Source organism: Nothobranchius furzeri, chromosome 5 (genome assembly GCF_043380555.1).
Source record: "Nothobranchius furzeri strain GRZ-AD chromosome 5, NfurGRZ-RIMD1, whole genome shotgun sequence".
Taxonomy (NCBI): Eukaryota; Metazoa; Chordata; class Actinopteri; order Cyprinodontiformes; family Nothobranchiidae; genus Nothobranchius; species Nothobranchius furzeri.
The window spans coordinates 76,804,064-76,825,994 of NC_091745.1; the positions used below are offsets into that span (position 1 = coordinate 76,804,064).

Here is a 21,931-nt window from a genome sequence, read left to right on the forward strand (position 1 = left end):
GTTTGGCTGAGCCGTGTTTGTGTTCCCCACAGGATGACCGTGCTGGCCTGGCTGGCTCTCTTCCTAAGCTGGGGCTCGCTGGGTTTGGAGACGGCCACTGTGGTGGTGAGTAGATCCAGAAAACCCCGCTGTCATGAGCAGACCAGGGGCTGCAGGAGAAGAACCATGTGTGTGTGTGTGTGTGTGTGTGTGTGTGTGTGTGTGCCCATTGTGCTACACTGTGAAAAAACCTGCCTCACAGGGGAGTGCTGCAGTCGTGGCAGAGGCCCAAGAAGGCAGGAAAATGGGTCAGAGATTAAAGATTCAATGAGCGTGTGCACGTTTGTGAACAAAGTGAGCGCTCTTGCGCCGCAGTGCGTGTTTTACACGAATGTGCGCTTGCTAGTTTGTGGGCGTTTTGAGAAGGAAAGCAGCGTGACGAAGCGCAGGACTGTCGGCGAGAGCGAGGAGCAGGCAGAGTGCATCCTGGGATGACTTTTGAGAGACGGAACAATCCACTGCGTCTGCGCCTCCGACCCGAGCAATCAGATGGAGCGTGCTCAAGTAAAACTATAATCTCCTGAAAGGTGCATTTGGTTTCACGAGGTCCAGCTGTGCTGTCCACACTGTGCATGTTTATCCCTGCAGAAGGCGACGCTCTGTTTGCAGTTATGAAGTGTGCTCATTCTCCCCTCTTTCATAAGAGGAGGATCGCGGGGCTTTTCTCTTCAATGCCATTCATTTGAAGAGTCTCTGTGTCATGAGGGGCCGGCGGGAGATGTCCCAAAGCCCGGCGGGCCGCACAGAGCTGCTCTGTCCTCGGGTCATTAACAGGAAAACAATGAGCCGGCTGTCAGCCTGCTCACTGCTCTTCCAGTCAGGCACCAGGCTCTGCATGTGGCGTTTGCTCCCTCTTCTGGTGGGGAGATCTCCAGCTACAGCGGAGCTTCAAAAGTGCACACAGGATTGATTAAAGAAGAGGAAAACAAGGTTAAAAGAGGGGATGATGCCACGGAAATAGAACAGACAACACGTGATGCCACCAGATCAGTATGTCAGACATCTGCAGAAGTGTGTCAGTCGGTCAGTGTGTTCACTCGTTGGCTTTTTCAGTTGATTTAATGGATATCGAGCCACGGTGCTGCTAGCTGAGAGTCACATAAACGTCATGGCTGTCTCCTGGCTGGCTCGCCATTTGTAATGAATTAAATTACAGGTTATTTAGGCCCTGTCCACACGTAGCCGGGGATCTGCCAAAACGTAGATATTTTTCTACGTTTTGGCCTGTCATCCACACGAAAACTGAGTTTTTTCACACGAAAACGGATCTTTTTAAAAACTCCGGCCAAAGTGAAGATCTGCGTTTTCTCCGTTTTGGGTGTCTGCGTGTGGACAGACAAATCCGGAGTTTTAAGGTCCGCAATGTCACTTTCCGCGACAAAAAATGCTGACATCACGTGTGCGACCTGTGTTTACACTAGCCGACAGCATGGATGCCCTCGGAGCTGCGCTCTGTCACTACCCGATCCATCAATTGTCCAAGCACTTTTTGCTTGTTTGTTTTTGCAAGCGGAATTACTGCTCCTTGCGGAAGACCACAGACGAAGGACGAGGTTAAGAACGGGGGAAGTACTGCCGCCTACAGGTCTGGCATGTCCTTAACAACGTATTTATCCGGGTACGTGTGGACAGAGTTATTTTTAAAAACGCGGTGGTGTGGATGCAAGTTTTTGGAGGGGCGGATATTCGTTTTAAAAAAACCCCGGCTACGTGTGGACTAGGCCTTAATAAGCCATAAGTCGTCGGATTCCATAGGAAATATGAACTCCACCTTATGGACCTGTGAGGTTATTTGAACCAGAAGATTGGATCTTTTTATTGCAGGGATTAGAAAACAGCTTCGTATTCACTGAGAGACGACAGAAGAGAGAGAGTCAAGTTTAAAAGTTAAGAATTTTATTACTAATGAATTAAACTAGACTGACTTAAAACACTACATGATGTGTGGTGTAACTAAAGTGGATGAGGCGGTGAATGGATGACGTGTGATGTTGGTCAGAACCAGCAAATCCGAAGAAGCGATTAGTTCTGATGGGAGCTGAAGGTGATGTCTTCGCTTTAAGCTTTGGTTAGGAGGTTCATAAACACATTCAACGCCATTACGTCGGCCTACGTACCCTTTTGGAAGTCCCCGTTAGATCAGGAATGTCGAGGTCCAGCTTGACCTTTTGTGGAACCGAGCCGGTAGGAAAAGCAGCGGTTGCCGACCAGACCAGTCTGTGAGATACTTCCGGGTCACGACAATTTTATTGGCGTCAGGTGAGACCCGAACCTGGGTCGTGATGGTTCAGCTTTTATTCTGAAAGGAACTGTTGCAGCGGTTGGAACAGCAACAGATTTTATCCAGCTTGTCGTTGGTTCTTTCGGCTGAAGAGGAAAGTTACGGATTGGCCACTCCGACAACTTCTCCAGAAAGCTTTGAACTGGCGTTAGAGATGAAGTGGGCATAGTTTTATACTTCGGATGTTTTGGTTTATGGTCGAATGAAAAGTTGACAGATTTACCAAACACCACCAAAACCACGCCTCCGTCAGATCTGTCAGATTCTGATTGGATCAGTGAAAGTAATGTGTCATGTCTTTTAACGCTCCGTGAAATCAGTCCTGTTGGAACATTTAAAGTCATAGTACCTTTATATTCTATAGGATTATAATAAAGTAATTAATATTTTGATTTCACAGATTGGTCACATCTTATTTATTGACTAACACTTTGATGGATCAGCTTTATTAAAATAGAGTTATTTGATTAATTAAAAGAAAAGAGTCCATTCTTCATTCTTCTGTTGAGCTGAAAAGAAGCAGGTTAGAAGCAAATGCATGAGACCTTGAGACCATATCTCATGCAGACTAGTTCTGTGTCAGAGGAGGGGGAAAACAGTCATTTCATTCTGTTACATAGAACTGACCAAAACAACTAAAACTCCATCATCTCCTGCTCCTTCCTTCAGGCTCTCAGTGATTTCTGCTCAGATCCAAACACGTTCGTCCTGAACTCCACCCAGTTCAGCGCGGGCACCAGCTCAGGTACGGCAGCTTGTTTTCCCTCCTGATTTAGCTCCTGAAACCGCGTCAGTCAGCAGAATCGAACAGAGCGACGGGTGAATGCGGCTTTGTGTTTCACGCACCCTGATCTTTTGTCTTCTGCTGAACATCCAGATGTGTTGGATTATTACCTGACCTGCAGCCGGCGCATGACCAGTCCATTCCAGCAGGTAAAGTGACCGCTCGCACTCACGTGCACATGCATCAGCCTGCAGGTTCTCGCTCTGAGGGGCGGGGGGGGGGGGGGGGGGGGGGGGGCAGGAGGGGATGGGGAGTTGCATCTACCAAAAAACATATGACGATACAGATGAGCAGTAGTCTAAAAATGTGGTTCTGAACTGTGCTGCTTCCGGTTCTGGATTTAGCTGCTGACCCAGTCGCAGAGAGCGCTGTCGAACATCCACACACACCTCTCCAGTCTGGACAGAAACGCTCTCCCGCAGTTCCCCAAGGCCCAGGTAGGAAGTCATTCCTGCACACTTGAAAGCCGTCGTAGGAATTGTTTCCACCTTCAGCACATTTGTGCTTTGTGCAGAAATCCCTCAGGGAGGTTCAGCATAACCTCAACTCCACAGAAGGCAACTTCCACCAGCTGGTGGCGCTGCTCAACTGCCGGGGTCTCAATAAGGTAACTGCAGCTGTTCACCTGAAGAGCTGCTGTTTCGTCTTCTGAAATGGACTCATCGTGTGTGTTTACGGGCTGTTTTGGGTCAGGACTACATCGACTCCCTAAAAGGCCTGTGTTACGATGGGATGGAGGGACTGCTCTACCTTTCTCTTTACTCGTTCCTCTCAGCATTGGCCTTCACTGCCATCCTTTGCTCTTTGCCTGGAGCCTGGAGGAGCTTCCCCAGGTAAAAGCAGTGTGTGTGTGTGTGTGTGTGTGTGTGTGTGTGTGTGTGTGTGTGTGTGTGTGTGTGTGTGTGTGTGTGTGTGTGTGTGTGTGTGTGTGTGTGTGTGTGTGTGTGTGTGTGTGTGTGTGTGTGTGTGTGTGTGGCACAGCGATCATAAAGTACAGTGCCTGGTACATCACCATACTGTGGTTCATTACAGGGTTATAGCAGCAGAGTTACAGAAGTTCAAAAGTTAAAGGGGCGTTATAATAATAATAATAATACATTTTATTTCAAAGCGCCTTTCAGGACACCCAAGGTCACTTTACACAAAACACGTAATAAAATACAATAAAACAATAATAAAACCCAAAGAAGAAAAAACAGAGAGAAACATTTCAATAAAATCAGAGGTTGTAGGCAGATTTAAACATATGTGTTTTGAGTTTTGATTGGAAAAGGGTAAAACTGTCGATGTTCCTGATGTCTGGGGGAAGTGAGTTCCAGAGTCGAGGAGCAGAGCGGCTGAAAGCTCTGCTCCCCATGGTAGCGAGACGGGCAGAAGGAACCGCAAGATGGATGGAAGAAGAAGATCTGAGTGAACGGGACGGGGTGTGAATACTTATAAGGTCTGAGATATATGGAGGAGAGAGGTTGTGGATTGCTTTGAAGGTATGGAGGAGAATTTTGAAGATGGACCTGAATTTAACTGGGAGCCAGTGGAGCTGCTGGAGAACCGGCGTGATGTGGTGAAAGGAAGGGGTTCTGGTGATAATACGGGCTGCTGAATTCTGGACCAGTTGCAGTTTATGAAGGAGTTTGTTGGGGAGACCATAAAGAAGTGAATTGCAATAGTCGAGACGGGAGGTGACGAGGCTGTGGACGAGAATGGCGGCAGTGTGAGGGGTCAGTGAGGGACGAAGACGGTTTATGGAACGTAGATGGAAGTATGCTGACCCAATTAAGTTATTAATGTGAGCCTGAAAAGAAAGGGAGCTGTCGAGAATGACACCCAGACTCTTGACATGAGGTGAGGGGGAGACTGTGGCACTGTCAATAGTTAAAGAAAAGCTGTCAGATGTTGAGAGGGTGGAGTTAGTGCCAACTAGAAGAAGTTCAGTTTTATTGCCGTTGAGTTTGAGGAAATTAGAGGTGAACCATGATTTGATTTCCGAGAGGCAGAGTGTAAGGGAGGATGGTGGGAGAGTTGAGTTGGGCTTACTGGAAATGTAGAGCTGGGTGTCATCTGCAAAGCAGTGAAACTGGATATTGAATTTGCGGAAGATTTTGCCGATAGGGAGGAGATATACTATGAAGAGGAGGGGCCCCAGGACAGAGCCCTGGGGCACACCTGACTTGACTGGGGAGGGTTCTGAGGTAAAGGATTTTAACTGGATGAACTGAGTGCGGCCAGTAAGGTAAGATTGAAACCAGCGGAGGGGGGTGTGAGTGATGCCTAAGGAATAGAGTCTATTAAGGAGGATGGGATGAGAAATGGTGTCAAAGGCCGCACTCAGATCGAGGAGAATAAGAATAGAGATTAAACCAGAATCAGCAGCAATGAGTAGGTCGTTAGTGATCTTGATGAGAGCTGTTTCTGTGCTGTGGTGGGGACGGAAGCCAGACTGAAACTGTTCATAAAGGTTATTGCGGGTGAGATGTGAATGGAGCTGAGATGCAACAGTTTTCTCAAGGACTTTGGAAATGAAGGGAAGATGGGAAATGGGACGGAGGTTATTGAAATCATTGGGATCTAAACCAGGTTTTTTTAGAATAGGGCTGACTGAAGCGGATTTGAATAGGGATGGGACCGTACCAGAGGATAGTGAGGAATGAATAATGGCTGTTATAAAAGGGAGCAGAGAAGAAAGGCAGGATTTAACTAAAACAGTTGGAATAGGGTCCAGTTGACAGGTGGAAGGTTTGGATTTGGTGATGTAATCTAATATTTCTGAGGGATGGGGAAGTTCAAAGGAGGAGAACGGAATGGTGGGTTCAAATAAATCAGGAGAGGGAGGGGAGGAATGAGGTAAAGAGAGATGGATTCTATTGACCTTCTCATTAAAAAACTGAAGGAGAGAGTTACAGGTTTCTGAAGAGTAAAGATGGATGGGTAAGGAGTCGGGAGGCTGAAAAATGCTGTTCATGATGGAAAATAATGTTTTAGTGTTGCTGGAGTTGGACGAGATGAGACCGGAGTAATACTGAGATTTGGCATGGGAGATGGAGTCCTTGTAGAGAGAAATCTGAGCAGAATATAAGTCTTTATGGATGGTGAGACCGGTTTTCTTGTAGAGTCTTTCAAGCCTCCGGTTGGTAGCTTTCAAGGAGCGAAGGGCAGGGGTGAACCATGGAGCAGACCGAGTAAAATATACAGAGCGGGATTTGATGGGAGCAAATGAATTAAGGATAGAAACCAGACCGTTATTGTACTGAATGACAAGATCATCGGGAGTAGAGGACAAATTAGGGGTCAAGGTGGCAAAACTGGAGGACAGGGAGGCTAGATCAATGTCCTTAATATTACGAAAAGAAATGATACGTGGTGACTTGATGATGGAGAGACGGAGGGGAACAGAAAAGGAGATGAGGAAGTGGTCCGTGAAAGGGAGCGGGTCAGCTGTACAGTTGGAGGGGGTCAGGCCGGAGCAGCAGATTAAATCCAGGGTGTGACCTTTAATGTGAGTGGGAAAATTGGCATATTGATGAAAACTGAGGCTGTCCAAAGATGAGGAGAAGTCTTTGCTGAGGGGGAGGGCCATATTGTCCATATGAATATTAAAATCACCAAGTAAAATTACATTTGGGGAAAGGGCGGACAGATGGGATAAAAGAGCAGAGAGTTCATTTAAAAACTCAGGGCTGAACTTGGGGGGACGATAAACAGTGACAATTATTGTGGGGGTCGGGCCGGAGAGTTGACAGGCGAGGCATTCCAGAGTGGTGAGAGGAGGAAGGTTTACGGGAAGGACCTTCCAAGTCTCGCGATAAAGTATCGCGAGACCACCGCCGCGGCCCGACCCACGGGGTTTGGAGAGGTAAACAAATCCGGGAGGAGTACAGTCATTGAGTTGTGAGAAATCGCTGGGTTGTTGCCATGTTTCGTTCAGACAAAGAAAGTCTAGCTTATGGTCACTGATGGTATCTTGGAGGAGATGTCCTTTACCAGAGAGGGAGCGAATGTTGAGAAGACCAAAATTAGCAGTGCGGAAGTCCCTGGCGACAGGAGCATTAGTCCGACTAGCCAGCCGGGCTAACACGCTGGAGTCGGCAGCTCGGCAGGTATTCCTGGGTAGCCGCCGGCTAGTCGTGGACCAGAAGGAGGGTATTCCTTTGGAGCCGTCGAGATGGAGGTTCCGCCGGGACCCCCGATGGATATACCGACGGCGAGGCTGGAAGGTGATGTCGGGGAAGAGGCACAGAGCTGGTGGTGGAGATCCGGAGTAGCGAAAGCGGAGGTTGAAGAGCTCCGCCGCCGAGTACTGGAGAAGGCCATCCACGGACAGAAGAATGAGCGACAGGATGATCCAGGCCAGTGCGAGGCACACAGAAATCCTGCTGGACCACATTATGGAGTGGAGCAGGGAGGTGGTGATGTGCAACCAGAACGCAAGCTGAGCAGGTAGGTGAAAATGAGTTTTCACCGACACAGGGATGTGACCAGGGTGAAAAAGAAGAAAAAAAAAATACAAAAAGTTTGTTTGCCAGCGAGCAGCGGCAGCGAGACGCGCCAGCGTTCACTCAACCGGAACCGGAAGTTTGACAGCCAAAACATGTATAGAAATAATAAATTTCTTCTTCATACGTTCTCCTGACCTGAATTGGAATGTTTATTACCTGAAGTGCCTTGAGATGACTCTTGTCGTGACTTGGCGCTGTACAAATAAAATTGAATTGAATTGAATCCTGCGATGCCCTGGTCCTGTAGAATGAGCCCTGGCATTTTTACTGTGATTGCCTGTTTTTCTGTAAAATCACAGAAAAAGAGAGATGCTCGGGTCGAGCAGGCTGCTTCATGCGCGTTCACGCTCAGGCATAGCCCGTAGCATTTGCTATCCGTAGCTTTAGCAGCAGAGAGAGAGGCAGTGCCACTTTGTCGCTGTTCCTAACGCCTAGTGACAAAGCTAGCTACATTTCTGAGGACCCTTAGCTACTTTCTGTAGAACTTTCTTCTAGATATTTCCTGCAAATTAGCAACAAAATAGCCATTTTCGCTCCGAACCGTTCTTTGGTTTGACGTTGTTTCAGCTGTCATCAAGGACATAAAAGCTACAGATACTGTAAATGTTACTAGAGTGTAGCTCACCTAGTAAGATGTCTGACTCTCATGCAGAACTCCTAGGTTCAATTCTGGATGTGAACATAGTTTATTTAGTTTCTTTTTTACATTAATGGTATATTTTTTTTACAGTAAAACGCCCAAATTTTTATTTGAGACTCGCCGAACGGCGTTGAATTCACAGATAAAAAAGATGTGGGTTCAACTTTCATTTTGGAACAATTTTTCAAGCAAGGGAAGGGAATGATCTGAGCATGCAGGAGGACTGACCCATCATAAACCTTTGTCGGCTGTGCTGAAGAGAAAGGTACAGAACCACATTATTTAATTAATTAGCTGCACGTTCTCCTGTCCTCTGTCCTCCGGGCCACACACACACACACACACACACACACACACACACACACACACACACGGGACTGTCTCAGCTGTAATTTTCGTTAAGGAGTGTGCACGTACAGCATGCACGCCTCGTGCACGAGACTACTATTGAAGCTGCCGTTACGCTTTTAGCCTGAGGGGGCAATCGCGAGCATAAACATTCAAAAGTCCGTAAAGTCCCTTTAAACAGAAGCTTTCAAAAAGAACAAAACGAAAATAAACAAACAGGAAATTCGAAAAGAAATGATGAGCAGCAAACGGGTCAATAAGCGATTTTCAAATATGTAAAATGTGGTAAAAATGTTCTTAACCGAATGTAAAATGAGACAAAATGACTAAAATTGGATAAAGTTTTCACCATAATAAACACAGATGAATGATGCATAAATGAAAATACAACAGAACAAATAAAAACAATTATATACATACATAATATAAACCGGTGTTATTTTGCTGCTTTCACAAAAGCTTTTTTTTCTCTTTTTTTTTTTTCCATGGACGTCGACAGCGAATCAGAGGACTACGACGACTCGGACAGCGAGAGTGAGGACCCCTTCACCTCCCATCAGGCACGTAGACAGGCGTCCTCGGGGTCTCAGCGAGGGGCCATGGCCCCCTTCTATAATTACCCGGGGGCCGGGTGGACACCCCCCTTTTCTAGTGCGCCGCCCCTCCCGTGAGTAACACAGACTCTCAGACACACAGACAGACAGACAGACAGACGGAGCATCCTGCCGGCCCTTTAAGAAAACACCAAAACACAGAGACTGGCTGAGGATCTTTGTGCAAACACAGTTTTCATAGTGAAAAAGTCCAGCGTGAAATCACGTTTGCTCCCTTCGAAGCACGAAGCTTTCACACTGATAAACTGATACGTAGACGCTGGATGTCACGCTACACGCTTCACACGAGGGAGATTAGATGGTCTGAGTACCTGTGTTACACACACACACACACACACACACACACACACACACACACACACACACACACACACGCAGGATTAGGCTACCACCACCATGAGCACACGAACTGCAGACAGACACACAGACAGGTCACTGTGAGGTCGAGTGTAGGCAGAGAAACAGACACACGTCCAGAGGTCTGTCTGTCTGTCTGTCTGTGTGTCTGTCTATCCGTCTGTCGGGTGTTTCAGGACAGACGATGTAGGCCGCTCGGACATTTCCTCTTTCAAACGGCGTCCTGTCTCCTGAGCAGCAGTTTGTCCTCTACTGCTGTGCGGGGGTCAGGGGGGAGGCGGCGCTCGTAAAATCTCCAGCAATGTGAGGCTCAGGGTGACGATAGGTAATCCCCCCCCACCCACCTGTCTCTGACACACACCCGCCGCCCCCTTCTGCGTCTGTGTCCTCACTGTGGTGTCCACACGACTCTCCGTTTTAAAACCAAACACAACCAGCCCCCGTGCTGCTGCCTCCTTCCTGCTGACTCCTGCTTCCTGATGTGTTCTCCCTGTTCTCCTCCTCCTCCTCCTCCTCCTCACCGAAGACAAAAGCATAGCTAGTGCTCTCCTAACTAACACTAACACACTGACACAAGAGTACTGACAACTGTGCACTGAAACACAGTCCAGCCCCTGAGATGAAGCCTGCTTTAAAAAGCTCTCTGGGTTTTATCGTGCAGATAAACAAGTTCATTAGAGAAACTTTTGCAGTGGAGATGTGACTGTTGAGTCAGGATTAAATGCACGTAATTGCAGATTATTGTAATAATCCCCACGTGCATCAGCCATGAGTGGACTGTGGGTCTGCTGGAGCTCCTACTCAGGGCAGCTAGCTCTAAAGCACCACCAGTTCTTTTGAGTGCTGCGCTTTTCTGCACCTTCATTTCTAATCACTCTTTCTTCTTTTGTCCTTGGGTCCCGTCGCCCCACGGCCTCTGTTCCCTCTGCCTTTCTGGATGTGTCTCACCTGTTTCCCTCTCTCCTTAATCCTCCTCTCCCTCCCTCTTCTGTCCTTGTCTCTTTCTGTCTCCACACAGGACTCCAAACGTTTCCTCCAATGGCAACCCTGGCTATGAGAGCCTACCCCTGACCGACAGGCAGTCCCCACCCCCCTCTGTGAGTTCCTCTGTACTTGTGACGCCATCTTGACCCGTGACGTGGTTTTTCCCGTTGCCGTTGATGCCGATTCTCCGTGTGATGACCGGTAGCCGAACGCGATACCGAGCCCTCAACCTCACCGTGGTTTTGAAAAGCAAAATATGCCAAAATGTGGAAAAAGAGTTTGAATGATGGGAAGCTCATCATGGGAAGCTCATGGAAGCTGATGGGAACAACCTCAGTTTGGAGAGTTTGTTTCTGATCGGATTGACGAGCTAAAGGCTAGTCAGACCAGGACCATGAGAAAAATGTAGGAGCCGGCATCTCATCACAACATCTCAAAACTGTTGCAGCAGATCACGCAAACACACTTTTAGAAGTGGGATCAAGTCGCACATAAATTAACTCTTGGCTCAGATTAAGTCCTAATCTGGAGTCAGACCCAAGTCCTCAATTTGAATTTTCAATTCAAAAGAAGACATTTGTTGACATATTCATAATAAATGCTAGAGGCCGACCGATATGGTTTTTTTAAGGCCGATACCGATTTTTAAAGATTTTTGGTGTCGGTGGCCGATATACATGTTTTAGCAGCACATTGATTGTGAGACAAGTGAACACTCACTGTGTGCAACATAAATTAAATAAGTCAGTGAATCTCTTCATATCATTGTACTTCAAGTATAAAACAAACTCAGAACATTTTATAAAACGGTGTGTTGGGGTCCTTCGGGTCCTTTCTTCAGTAGTGGCGGCAGTTGGCCTCACAGGTGCCTGACTTTTTTTAATCGGCCCTTAAAAATGTTTTTTGGCCGATATAGATAAAAATGCAGCTCTCCAGGAGCTTCCCTCTGTTGGAGCTGGAGGTCAGATCACGTCTTGTTGAATAAACTTAACGAGCGCGGCTTCGATTGCAACAAAAAGCAAGTTATGTCCGTGATAAACGGAAATCCGCAGCAGTGCGGAGACCGCCCCCATACCCCCTTCATGCCACCATCGCGTATGTTGCGCGACACTACTGCCACGGTCTGACCACTTATAAACGACCTACGTCTCCCTGATGCCGCCATGGTGTTGCGGCAAATTGATGGCATTGTTCTGTTAAAACAGCGTAGAAAAAATAAATGCCTTGTAAGTCGTACTCTGGGGAAAACGCTCAGAAGTGCCTTTATCAGCACAGAGAACTCAGCCAGAGGAGAAAGTAGCTTCAGACGACAGGATACTGAGTCTTACTTCCTGATATTTCTGACATCTCTCCTTTGATTGGCTTACAGCAACACAACTCTACCACTGACTCTGGTTGCTCTGCTACGTTGATGCTTTATTTCCACAAATAACACAAGCCTGGAGGAGTTCTGCTGTGTGCTGAAGTTGCTAATGCCAACGGTTAGCTTCTACTTGCCGAGACGTTCTCTGCTGTTTCCTGGTTAAAATGCAGGAGATAGGTGTAGGAGACTATTTTCATGTTCAGCCTGCATGAAACACTCAAGAGTGACCCGTTAGAATCAGAAATAATCATTTAAACGTGATTTTTTTTAGTGTTCCACACCTTTAAATGATTGTGTGTAAGATATTTTAGATTTTAGTATTTTGACCTGTAGTATGATTCAGTCAGAGTAACCTCAGTTTGGAGAAATGGGGAGAAGTTCCTAAAAGACTAAAATCAGAGCATCATTTTAAAGTATCAAGATGCTAAAATGTATCCTAACAGTTCTGGTGGCCATGTTGTTCTTGTATGCTTTTTTTGCAGTTCATTAATTTTGCTATGCTAACTGTGTGCAGACTCCCTCAGGAATTGTTCCAGCTTCTCCACTAAGAGTCTTTCTCCTGGTTTTTAGACATTTCCTCATCTTCAGAAGAATGCACAATTGTCTTAAATATTGCTTTTGTTCACAGCCTGCAGTTGTTTTTGCGTTAAAGTAGCTTAATAATGCTATCTGACCCTTTGCTATGACATAAAGTAGGTTATCCTTCATAATTTATATTTCCCCTAAGCCCCTACCGTGGCCGCTACAGCAAAACAAATTATTTACGTGACCCTGGAGCATTGACCAAATCGAGCTGTGTCCACAAGAGGGCGCTGTTAATCAAGAATGTTCCCAGCATGCACTACAGGATGATGCAAAGTGAGCTTAGCACACCAACCTAGCTTGAACTCGATCTGCTTTGAATTAATAACTGTGGCAGAGGAGGGAGATGAATGAAGATATATTCATCATTGTTGTGTTGGAGCTAAGTGTAGCGTGGCGGTCAACCGTACGCTACGGCAGACTATTGTTTTAGCCTGTTGTAGCGTTAGCAGGGGCGTGCTAGCATCGCGAGTGCCGGCTTCCTATGGCTCCTGCAGAACCCGATGAAGGCCGAGGAGATAATTCAGCAGTTAGATGTGTGTCTGAGCAGGAACATATCCAAAACATGACTTGTCCGTTAGCAGTAGACTATTTGTGTACACATTCAGCTCCTTCCAGAAGGGGAGGGGGAACAGGGGCGGGAGCTATTGCCGTTCAAATTTCACCACTCCCCCATGACATCACGCCAGCTTTAAAGAGCAAGTCACCCCCTACCAGAGTATTACTCCACTCCCACTTCCTGTTTGAAAAATGCAACAAATGCTGTTGCCTAGCAGACTGAGAGGACGGAGCCACTAACAAATACACACACAGGCTCACAACGACATTGTGACATCATATGGTACCAGCTAACATTCTAGGGTACCTCTTAGCCAATAGCGATGGCAGATTTAAATTCAAATGCAGTGCAGAGTTTTTACCTGACAACGGCACAACACTGACAGTTTTAGGCAGAAAATTACAATTTTAACTAAAATGCACTAAAGAGCAAAACTATTGCCTACACGTGTCTGCAGCACGATTAGACACACATTTATATAGTTTATCAGAAAAAATAAGTTGATTTGGGGGTGACTTGCTCTTTAAATCTTTACAGTGGTTCAACAAAAGTTAGTTGTACTGGTTTTACTCTTGTATGTGAAAATAACGTTTCTTTTGTCCCACTTTTACTTTCTCCACATGGTTTGGGATCGCCCCGGCCTCCGTCCTGACGACTGACCTCACGCTTCGTGGAAGCGCAGTACTCTCCCAGCATGCTGACTGGTTACGGGGGGAATCAATCACACCCTAACCCCCCTCATTCGAGGAACCTGTATTCACGTTGAAAAATGTTATTTTTTTGTTTGTTTTTTTGTTAGAAAATGTATAGAAAAAAAGTTTAGTTTTCATATAAATGGACACTTTAATTAAATAAAAAAGAGGAAACTAATCTAAATAAAACGAATGCTAGATGTGAATTCAAAGTGCGTAACATCGAACCACTGAAAACGATTAACAAAAGCACTTAAAAAGGAAGGACTGCTCATGTTTCCCAGCTGTTGTGTTGCTGGTTGTTTGTGCGAAGATACGAATCGAGGCCTCTCGGCCGAACGTCTCTCCTCCTTTCGATGTCCGAAACTCTGTGTAAACTGTGAACAGTGGTGAGGCAAGTCAGAATGGTACTGATGCGACTACGTTGTAGTTTTATATTCTTACATGTATCTGTATCACCGAGTTATTCTCATGTTTTTATATGAATATTGTGAAGAGAAAAAAAAAAACACCGGCACGTAGCAACACGATACATCGTTTTTGTTTCTGTGAATGGTTCTGCAGTTCTTTTGTTTTTTTATGATGACTTTTTATAGGTGGCAATTCTGTATTTCTCTTTTCCAGTGGTACGCTTGTATGTTTCACTGTTGACAGCATCTCGATAATCTTGAATCATTGTTGGGAACAAAATAAAAAAATGACTAGGGCTACTGAGACCCTGGGTGTTTCTCAATGTCAAGGCGCCTTGCCTTGCGAGGCGATGTCCTGCGAGGCCACTGTCCTTCCTTGGTCAAAGAAAATGGTTAAATGGAACAGACTTGCATCACGCGACCGCGGCTTCCACGGCGGTAACGTTACGTGACACGGGAGATAACGTTATATTTTATATGTATTAGTTTCAATATAAATATATAACGAGCCTTTTACTTTTTAAATTGTGTATATGTTTATTAAATTAAAAATATAAGCGAGTTACTACCCGCTAGTCACCGAAGCTGCAACTACTAAGCAACTAACCAACCATAGATAACTTCTTTGGATCTAAAAAAAAAAAAAAAACATTTTAAATTAGCTGACTTACTTTTAAACTTGAAAATTGTCCCCGAAGTAGCTACCGCCTTCTGATCCATTGTTCTTTTGAAAATACCGCGGTGTATTGTGGGTAATTTTAGACCAAGTCTAGGCTACAAGACACCTCTCGTGTATCCTTGCTTAGCTAGCTAAACGGCTAACAAACGGAGACACAATACACCGCGGTATTTTCAAAAGGACGACGGATCAGAAGCCGGCAGCTACTTCGGGAACAATTTTCAAGTTTAAAAATAAGTCGGCTAATTTAAAATGTTTTTTTTTTAGATCCAAAGAAGTTATCTATGGTTGGTTAGTTGCTTAGCTGCAGCTTCTGTGACTAGCGGGTAGTAACTCGCATATATTTTTAATTTAATAAACATATACACAATTTAAAAAGTAAAAGGCTCGTTATATATTTATATTGAAACTAATAATTTAACTGTTTTCTTAGACCAAGGAAGGACAGTCCTTGTAAGGCGCCTGGCCTCACAAGGCCAGGCGCCTTGACATTGAGAAACACCACCTGTTGAAAATGGAGAACTACAACTTCCACATCAGTATTGAGAGAAGATAACTACAAATCCCAATGCAAGGACAGCAAGTACATAGCAATAGGATCCTTGCTACTGGTGCTGCAGTAGCTCTACTATAACGAGCAATAATGACTATGTACAGCATCGGGTTTCTGACATCTCTCCAACATGTGTGTATATATGGTACAGTCTGAGATTTCCATCCCTCCTTTACCAACTTAACCCTAGAATTGAGTTTGTACGGTTATCAATGCTCCTTTTGAATGGCATCCTTTTACACTCAAGAGTCTAATATAAATAAAAACTTCAATAACCTGACAACAGTTTGGATTTGTTCTAAAGAGTCAGAAATACACAAAGGCTTTAAAACTTTATTATAAATAAGCAACAACATTATGAACCTTTACGGCTCAGGTGTGTGTTAGTCACTAGTGTGTGTCAGAGACGATGCTCCTCACTACTCGGGATATGCATAGTTCAACAGGCGAGATAAAACACACATTAATACGTCAGACAGTCACAGAAACGTTAGTATTTTTTGCAATAGTCTACATTTCAGCAGCCGCCATCGTAAACAAGAGACGTGAAACCTGGATCAGCTTCGCATTGGATTTAAAGAGCAAGTCACCCCCTACCAGAGTTACTCCACTCCCACTTCCTGTTTGAAAAATGCAACAGATGCTGTTGCCTAGCAGACCGAGAGGGCGGAGCCACTAACAAATACACACAGTCTCACAGCAACATTGTGACATCATATGGTACCATCTAAAGTTCTAGGGCACCTCTTAGCCAATAGCGATGGCAGATATAAATTCAAATGCAGTGCAGAGTTTTTACCTGACAACGGCTCAACACTGACAGTTTTAGGCAGAAAATTTAAATTTTAACTAAAATGCACAAAAGTGCAAAACTTGACTACACATGTCTGCGGCACGATTAGACACGCATTTATATAGTTTATCAGGAAAAAAAAGGTTGATTTGGGGGTGACTTGCTCTTTAATGTTAGATTCTGATGCGTTTCAGGCTCTGGTGTTTCCAATGAGTTTCTGAACACCAAAACAAACAAACAAAAGAAACAATGAAAAAGGTAAATAAAAACATTTCCGGTGTTCTTCATTTCACCTGGGAGCTGCACTACCACCAGGTTTGTGATTTCACTGCGAATAAAACCAGGTCACATCTGAGGACAAGCCAACGCTACAAAATCCAGTTTCTAATTTCATAAATTTCTCAAATTCAGAATCTGCTTCGTTGTGCAGACCTCAGGTGTTACTGTTCAAATATCTGCCTGTTTGAATAAAAAAAACAAAAACAAAAGACAGATCACGAATCTCTGTAGTGCATAGAAGGCTACCAACATGGACGCGGGGTCAAACCGGGCAGCTGCTGGACTCAGGTGAGCTAACGTAACCGTTAGCATCCATATGACGACTCAACTTCACCTCAAACCAGATATACGTGGCTTTTTATTCACACACCGCATCTGCTGTGAGCAGTTAGGTCATTTTTCACTGAATTCTGCAAAAAACACTCTTAAACCAAGGTACCAGGAGGATGTGGGTCAAACCAGAGGCTGTCACAATCAAAAACGTCTTCCTCTCAGGAGGAAACTTTAGCCGCTGCTTCTCTTTGGAATTCTCTCTCAAACGTGGTGCGGATATTAAATGTATTTCAGTGCATTCCCTGAAGGAAACCTCTTGAAAAATTAAAGAGGAGATACTGTAGTTTACTCCCTCCCGAGCTACACAAAGGCATCACTTCTCGAGGTTGTCCGAGTTCAGCCACGAACCGTCCTCCTCCACCTCCCGCTGGACAACGAGGAGCATCTCCGCCACATCCTGAGAAAGCTGTTCGCTGAGAAACGTGCTGCAAGAAGGGACAAGAGTGGAAAATGTTACAGCTGGGCACACAGCGACGAGTCAGTGTCCAGAGGGGTGAGGTAACCCCCGCGTGGGGATGACTCACGGCTGAGACACAGTTCAAGCAGCAGGCGAGGGCCAAGGCTTGATCTAATTCAGAGCAGGTGACATGGAGCGCCTACCATAGCTCCGCCTCTCCCCCGATGCAGACGGGACTCTTCAGTTTGGAGTCCAGGTTGTAGTACTGTCCACTAACCTGCCGGACCGCGAGCCAGTGCCGCCGCCGGAGAGGGAGGGACACAATGCCCAAAGACACCCGTGACGGGACGTTGAGGATGAAACCCTGAACCTTTGACATGCAGAGGCTCTGAATGGTCCTGGAATTGTTCAAAAGAATGAGTTCAGCAGGATAAATAATAGTAATGCCCAGAATCAAAACTCCCTCTCACCTGCGTTTATCCCACCACACCGCAGCCAGTTCCCTGCTCTGCAGCGCCGCCATAATGACGTTAACGTCATAGTTCCCCGTGCCTAACACGGACCGGTGAGGATTAACCACACATTGTGGAGCCAACCTGTAGAGACGTCAAGAAGATCAGAAGATCCGCCGCCCACCAAGAACAGCTGAAATCAGATGGAGTACATTTTGTGCCTAAAAACTAGGAATGGATCGATATATCGGATAGATCGATATATATCGGTCAGTCCGATACAAGATTGATCAAGAAATCGGGACAATATTTACCATTTTTTGATATATTGGCATCAGCTGATTTACCTCCTTAGCAAAGCCGATTTAATAATAATAATAAAAGATTTTATTTGTAACGCACTTTACATTTCAATGAAATCTCAAAGATTAACAGCCAGGCACATCCCTGGGCAGCCTGGTGCTGATGCTGAATTAACTTTAAATGTATATTTACGTTCCTGAATAACATCTGCATAAAAAATGCTCACAAAATTATTTTCGACTAGAGGTCGACTGATATTGATTTTTCTATTGCCCACACCGAGATGTAGGAGACATGGTCAGCCAATAGCCGATTTCTAGACTTTTCTTTTTATGTTGCAGGGTACTTAAAGAGCAAGTCACCCCCAAATCAACTTTCTTTTTCTGATAAACGACAAAAATGCGTGACTAATCGTGCTGCAGACACGCGTAGTCAATAGTTTTGCACTTTAGTGCATTTTAGTTCAAATTTTAATTTTCTGCCTAAAACTGTCAGTGTTGTGCCGTTGTCAGGTAAAAACTTTGCACCGCATTTGAATTAAAATCTGCCATCGCTATTGGCTAAGAGGTACCCTAGAACGTTAGCTGGTACTATATGATGTCACAATGTCGTTGTGAGCCTGTGTGTGTGTGTGTGTGTGTGTATTTGTTAGCGGCTCTGCTCTCTCGGTCTGCTAGGCAACAGCATTTGTTGCATTTTTCAAACAGGAAGTGGGAGTTGAGTAAGATCAGGTAGGGGGTGACTTGCTCTTTAATATGCAGATGTTATTAGTGAATGTAAAACTACATTTAAATGAAATTCAGCAACAGCACCGGACTCCCCAAGGATGTGCCAGACTTTAAATCTGCTTTACTAATAACAAATATCGGCGAATGCTGATATATATAAAATTAAAAAGAACGGTAAATATCGGTCTCTACTCCTATTTTCTTTAACAGTTTTGAATTTTTAATACTTGATCAGATAAGTAATTTGTTTGATTGACTTTGGTTAGACGTCTGATTTTAACACTGAGCCGTGCACAAAATTCATTTTTAACACTTGCTTAAATTCAGTGTTCAAAAACTGATTCAGCGTCACAAATTTTGTGCATCAAATGATGTCATTAGTGACATCTGAGAATGAAAAAAATGTTGGAAAACATCTAGATATCGGCCCAAAAAATTGGCAGTACTTATTGGCCATTGGCTGACCATGATCTCTACAAATCAGCAACAGATAAACCAATACTGGTCGACCTCTACTAAAATCCTCTCAATGCGTGTTTGTTTACTGGTGCATTGGCTGTTTGCTTGCCAAAAGCCGCTACGATTATGACTCGATGGCTCGTGTTTTAATTAGGTTAATGGCAGACAATGTAAAGAGTGGCCTCTTTAAAAACAAAGCCCATATCTGTACGAAACAGCACCGCTGCTGTTTCCCCTCCAGGTTACTCTTGTTTTTCACAACAGTGATTTTTTATGTGATGCAGCAAATCCGTTTAAGTCTGCTTCAAGCTCGTGGAAGCCTGAATGGCATTTACAACAGTTTTAGGCCAATTTTTTTGTTTTTATCAAATTTTCTTGCCTGAAATTAATCATCCTGTAGGTCAAACCCCCTAAAATAACTAGTTGGATTAATAAAAGCTCACAGAAAACGTGTTTTCATAGCGACAGCCAGTCTGTGATAAGACTGGTAGCGCAGATTTAAAGCAAGGCACATCCGTGGGCAGCCCCGTGCTGCTGTCAAATTTCATCTAAATCTATACTTACGTTCCTGAAAAACACCAACTTTATAAATGCTCTAAAGCATTATCGTCAAACGGCAATATTTTTAAATTTATTTACCTGTTTTGTAGTTTAATTTGTTTATTTGTTTGATTAACTTTGGTTAATAGCTTGAGTTTAACTCATTCACTGCCAATGACGACTAAAGTCATCATTTTAGATCCAACCGTTTACTGCAAATGACGACTTTAGTCTTCATTTGCATTATTTTACTGTTTGAGCATCGGAACGAGCCCCAGCGCTGAGAGAACAAACATTTAAGCCCTGAAGCCGATCTTCATCCGCATACGTCACACGTCACGTGATCAGGAAGCAGAAAATCTATGTGTTAGGAGATCGTTTAGGCCTGTTCCTGTAAAAAAAAGTGAGGCGCGAACCGGAAAAGCGTCTGCCGATCATAATTCAACAACGGATTATGAAAGAACGGATAACGCTCGAAACACGCGGATTCTTCCCGATGTAAGAGGTGAGTCTCCTCTTTGTTTTGGCGTCGACATCATCCTAGCGCGCAATGTTCTGTGACTCTTAAAAAAAACAGTAAAAAACGGTGAGAAACGCTGGCAGCGAAGTCCGTTAGCGATCAGGAAACGGCTGGCATTGAATGAGTTAATACTTGGCAATGCACAAAATTAATAATCATGAGTCGGTTAAACTCTGTTCAGAGAGTAGCTCAGAAATGTTGAGCACCTATTGTTTGAAAATGACATTTTAACATCGAGACAAGTCCGAAAACATCTAAATATCGGTATCAGTTGGAGAAACCCACATCGGTCGATCTTTAACCAGAATCTTGGTTCTACCTTTTGAGTTATTGGTGGAAAGAGAGATTTACAGTAAAAGTCGACTGAAGTACAAGAAAACCCATCTTTTCTCTGTTTCTGGAGCTAAGAGGAGCAGCTGACTGTTGCGTCTCCAGCAAACACGCTGGAACATTCCCATACCGTTTACAGATGTCATCGGCGGTCTCCTTGGTAAACACTCGCTCCTGGAGCACGTTGTTGAGTGCGTGAATCGCACACAGCTCCAAGCGTTGCTTCTCGTGAAACACTTCTCCTTCGTTCATACTTCAAAACAGAATAAGTACCGTTGTCGATCAAAATAAACATCATTACAGGCAACCATGCCGCTAGTTAGTATCTGCTTACTCACTCGTCCCTGTGCCTCCCAATGATTCTTCTCTCTGTTTGGCTGCCGATGGTTAGAAAAAGAGCGGCACGGTGACCTGTTAATAATCAACAACAGCCAAATAAAGCCACCGACCTGCTGATGAAGCAAGTCCCCGAAACGATGCTGGAGTCTGGTGGCTACATCCAGAAACCGGAAGTAGCGCCCTTGTTGTGTTGTGTTGTTGATTAGATGACTTCACATATGCATCCAGTCTTAAATAAGTAAACAACATGCGTAGATTAGATTCCGTTTAACCTATGAGAACCGAAAATAACGTAAAATTAGCGGTGCAAACATCTTATTTTATGGGTTTCAAACGAGAAGTGCTAACGTATTCCAACGGGTTGAAATAAACGGTGACGTTGTGCTACAGCGCCCTCTAGTGGTCATGATTAGAAACGGGCGCATTACTAGAGGTGGTGATAAAATATTACAAATGTGGTCCTGGCTCATAAAAAACACCCTAACTACACATAACTGCGTGTTAATCCGCCACATAACTACACTCTTATGAATCGCACACAGTACAGTTTTCATTGGCGTGTTTTGTATTGAATGAGCTTCAACTCTTCCTGATTAGATTTAACACATGACTGTTGTTTTTCAGTGATTGTAGAGCACTGAACCATGATTAGAATGATGAACAACACATTTGAACTATTAGATTATCCAATTGAAAATTATGGATTGGCAGTATCTTTGGTTTTCAAAAACAAAAACGTTCTCCTTCATAAGTAATATAAATGTCAGCGACAACATATGTGTAATGACACGAAATCAATAGAATACATTACATTTTCAAAAGTAAAAATTATCACTCTCTGTTACTTTTATGTATAACAACTTCTTTAATGTATTTTACAACACTTTTATTGTATTTATCATTTATGCATTTTATCTTATTTTATTCTAGATAAGCATCTATCTATCTATCTATCTATCTATCTATCTATCTATCTATCTATCTATCTATCTATCTATCTATCTATCTATCTATCTATCTATCTATCTATCTATCTAGCTGATATATTGGATATGACAATGAATATGTTAGTACTTATGT

General features: G+C 44.3%; 2 protein-coding genes across 5 annotated transcripts in view; one reads left to right on the forward strand and one right to left on the reverse strand.

The window, feature by feature from the left end:
- Positions 1-13,972, forward strand: part of ttyh1 (tweety family member 1) — a 33,051-nt gene extending 19,079 nt beyond the window's left edge. Inside the window, exons 7-15 of one of the 3 annotated variants that reach the window (XM_054741370.2) lie at positions 33-105; positions 2,990-3,065; positions 3,198-3,253; positions 3,449-3,541; positions 3,619-3,711; positions 3,798-3,937; positions 9,085-9,252; positions 10,575-10,653; positions 13,727-13,972. In XM_054741370.2, coding sequence (XP_054597345.2) covers positions 33-105; positions 2,990-3,065; positions 3,198-3,253; positions 3,449-3,541; positions 3,619-3,711; positions 3,798-3,937; positions 9,085-9,252; positions 10,575-10,653; positions 13,727-13,810 — 862 coding nt within the window. In that variant the 3' untranslated portion in view covers positions 13,811-13,972. The remainder of the gene's footprint in view (positions 1-32; positions 106-2,989; positions 3,066-3,197; positions 3,254-3,448; positions 3,542-3,618; positions 3,712-3,797; positions 3,938-9,084; positions 9,253-10,574; positions 10,654-13,726) is intronic. The other 2 variants (XM_054741372.2, XM_054741371.2) reach the window with 2 other exon arrangements.
- Positions 13,973-16,790: 2,818 nt separating this feature from the next.
- Positions 16,791-21,235, reverse strand: josd2 (Josephin domain containing 2). 2 transcript variants are annotated; one of them, XM_015950352.3, is made up of 6 exons: positions 20,962-21,235; positions 20,847-20,889; positions 20,643-20,765; positions 17,651-17,776; positions 17,458-17,578; positions 16,791-17,208 (listed from the first exon to the last, which is right to left on the reverse strand). In XM_015950352.3, exons 1-6 carry the CDS (start codon positions 21,098-21,100, stop codon positions 17,014-17,016), a joined length of 747 nt encoding a protein of 248 aa, XP_015805838.1. In that variant the 5' UTR covers positions 21,101-21,235; the 3' UTR covers positions 16,791-17,013. The 2 variants fall into 2 exon arrangements, with proteins under 2 accessions (XP_015805838.1, XP_015805839.1); XM_015950353.3 differs by having other exon boundaries at positions 17,384-17,578.
- Between the last annotated feature and the right edge of the window lie 696 nt (positions 21,236-21,931).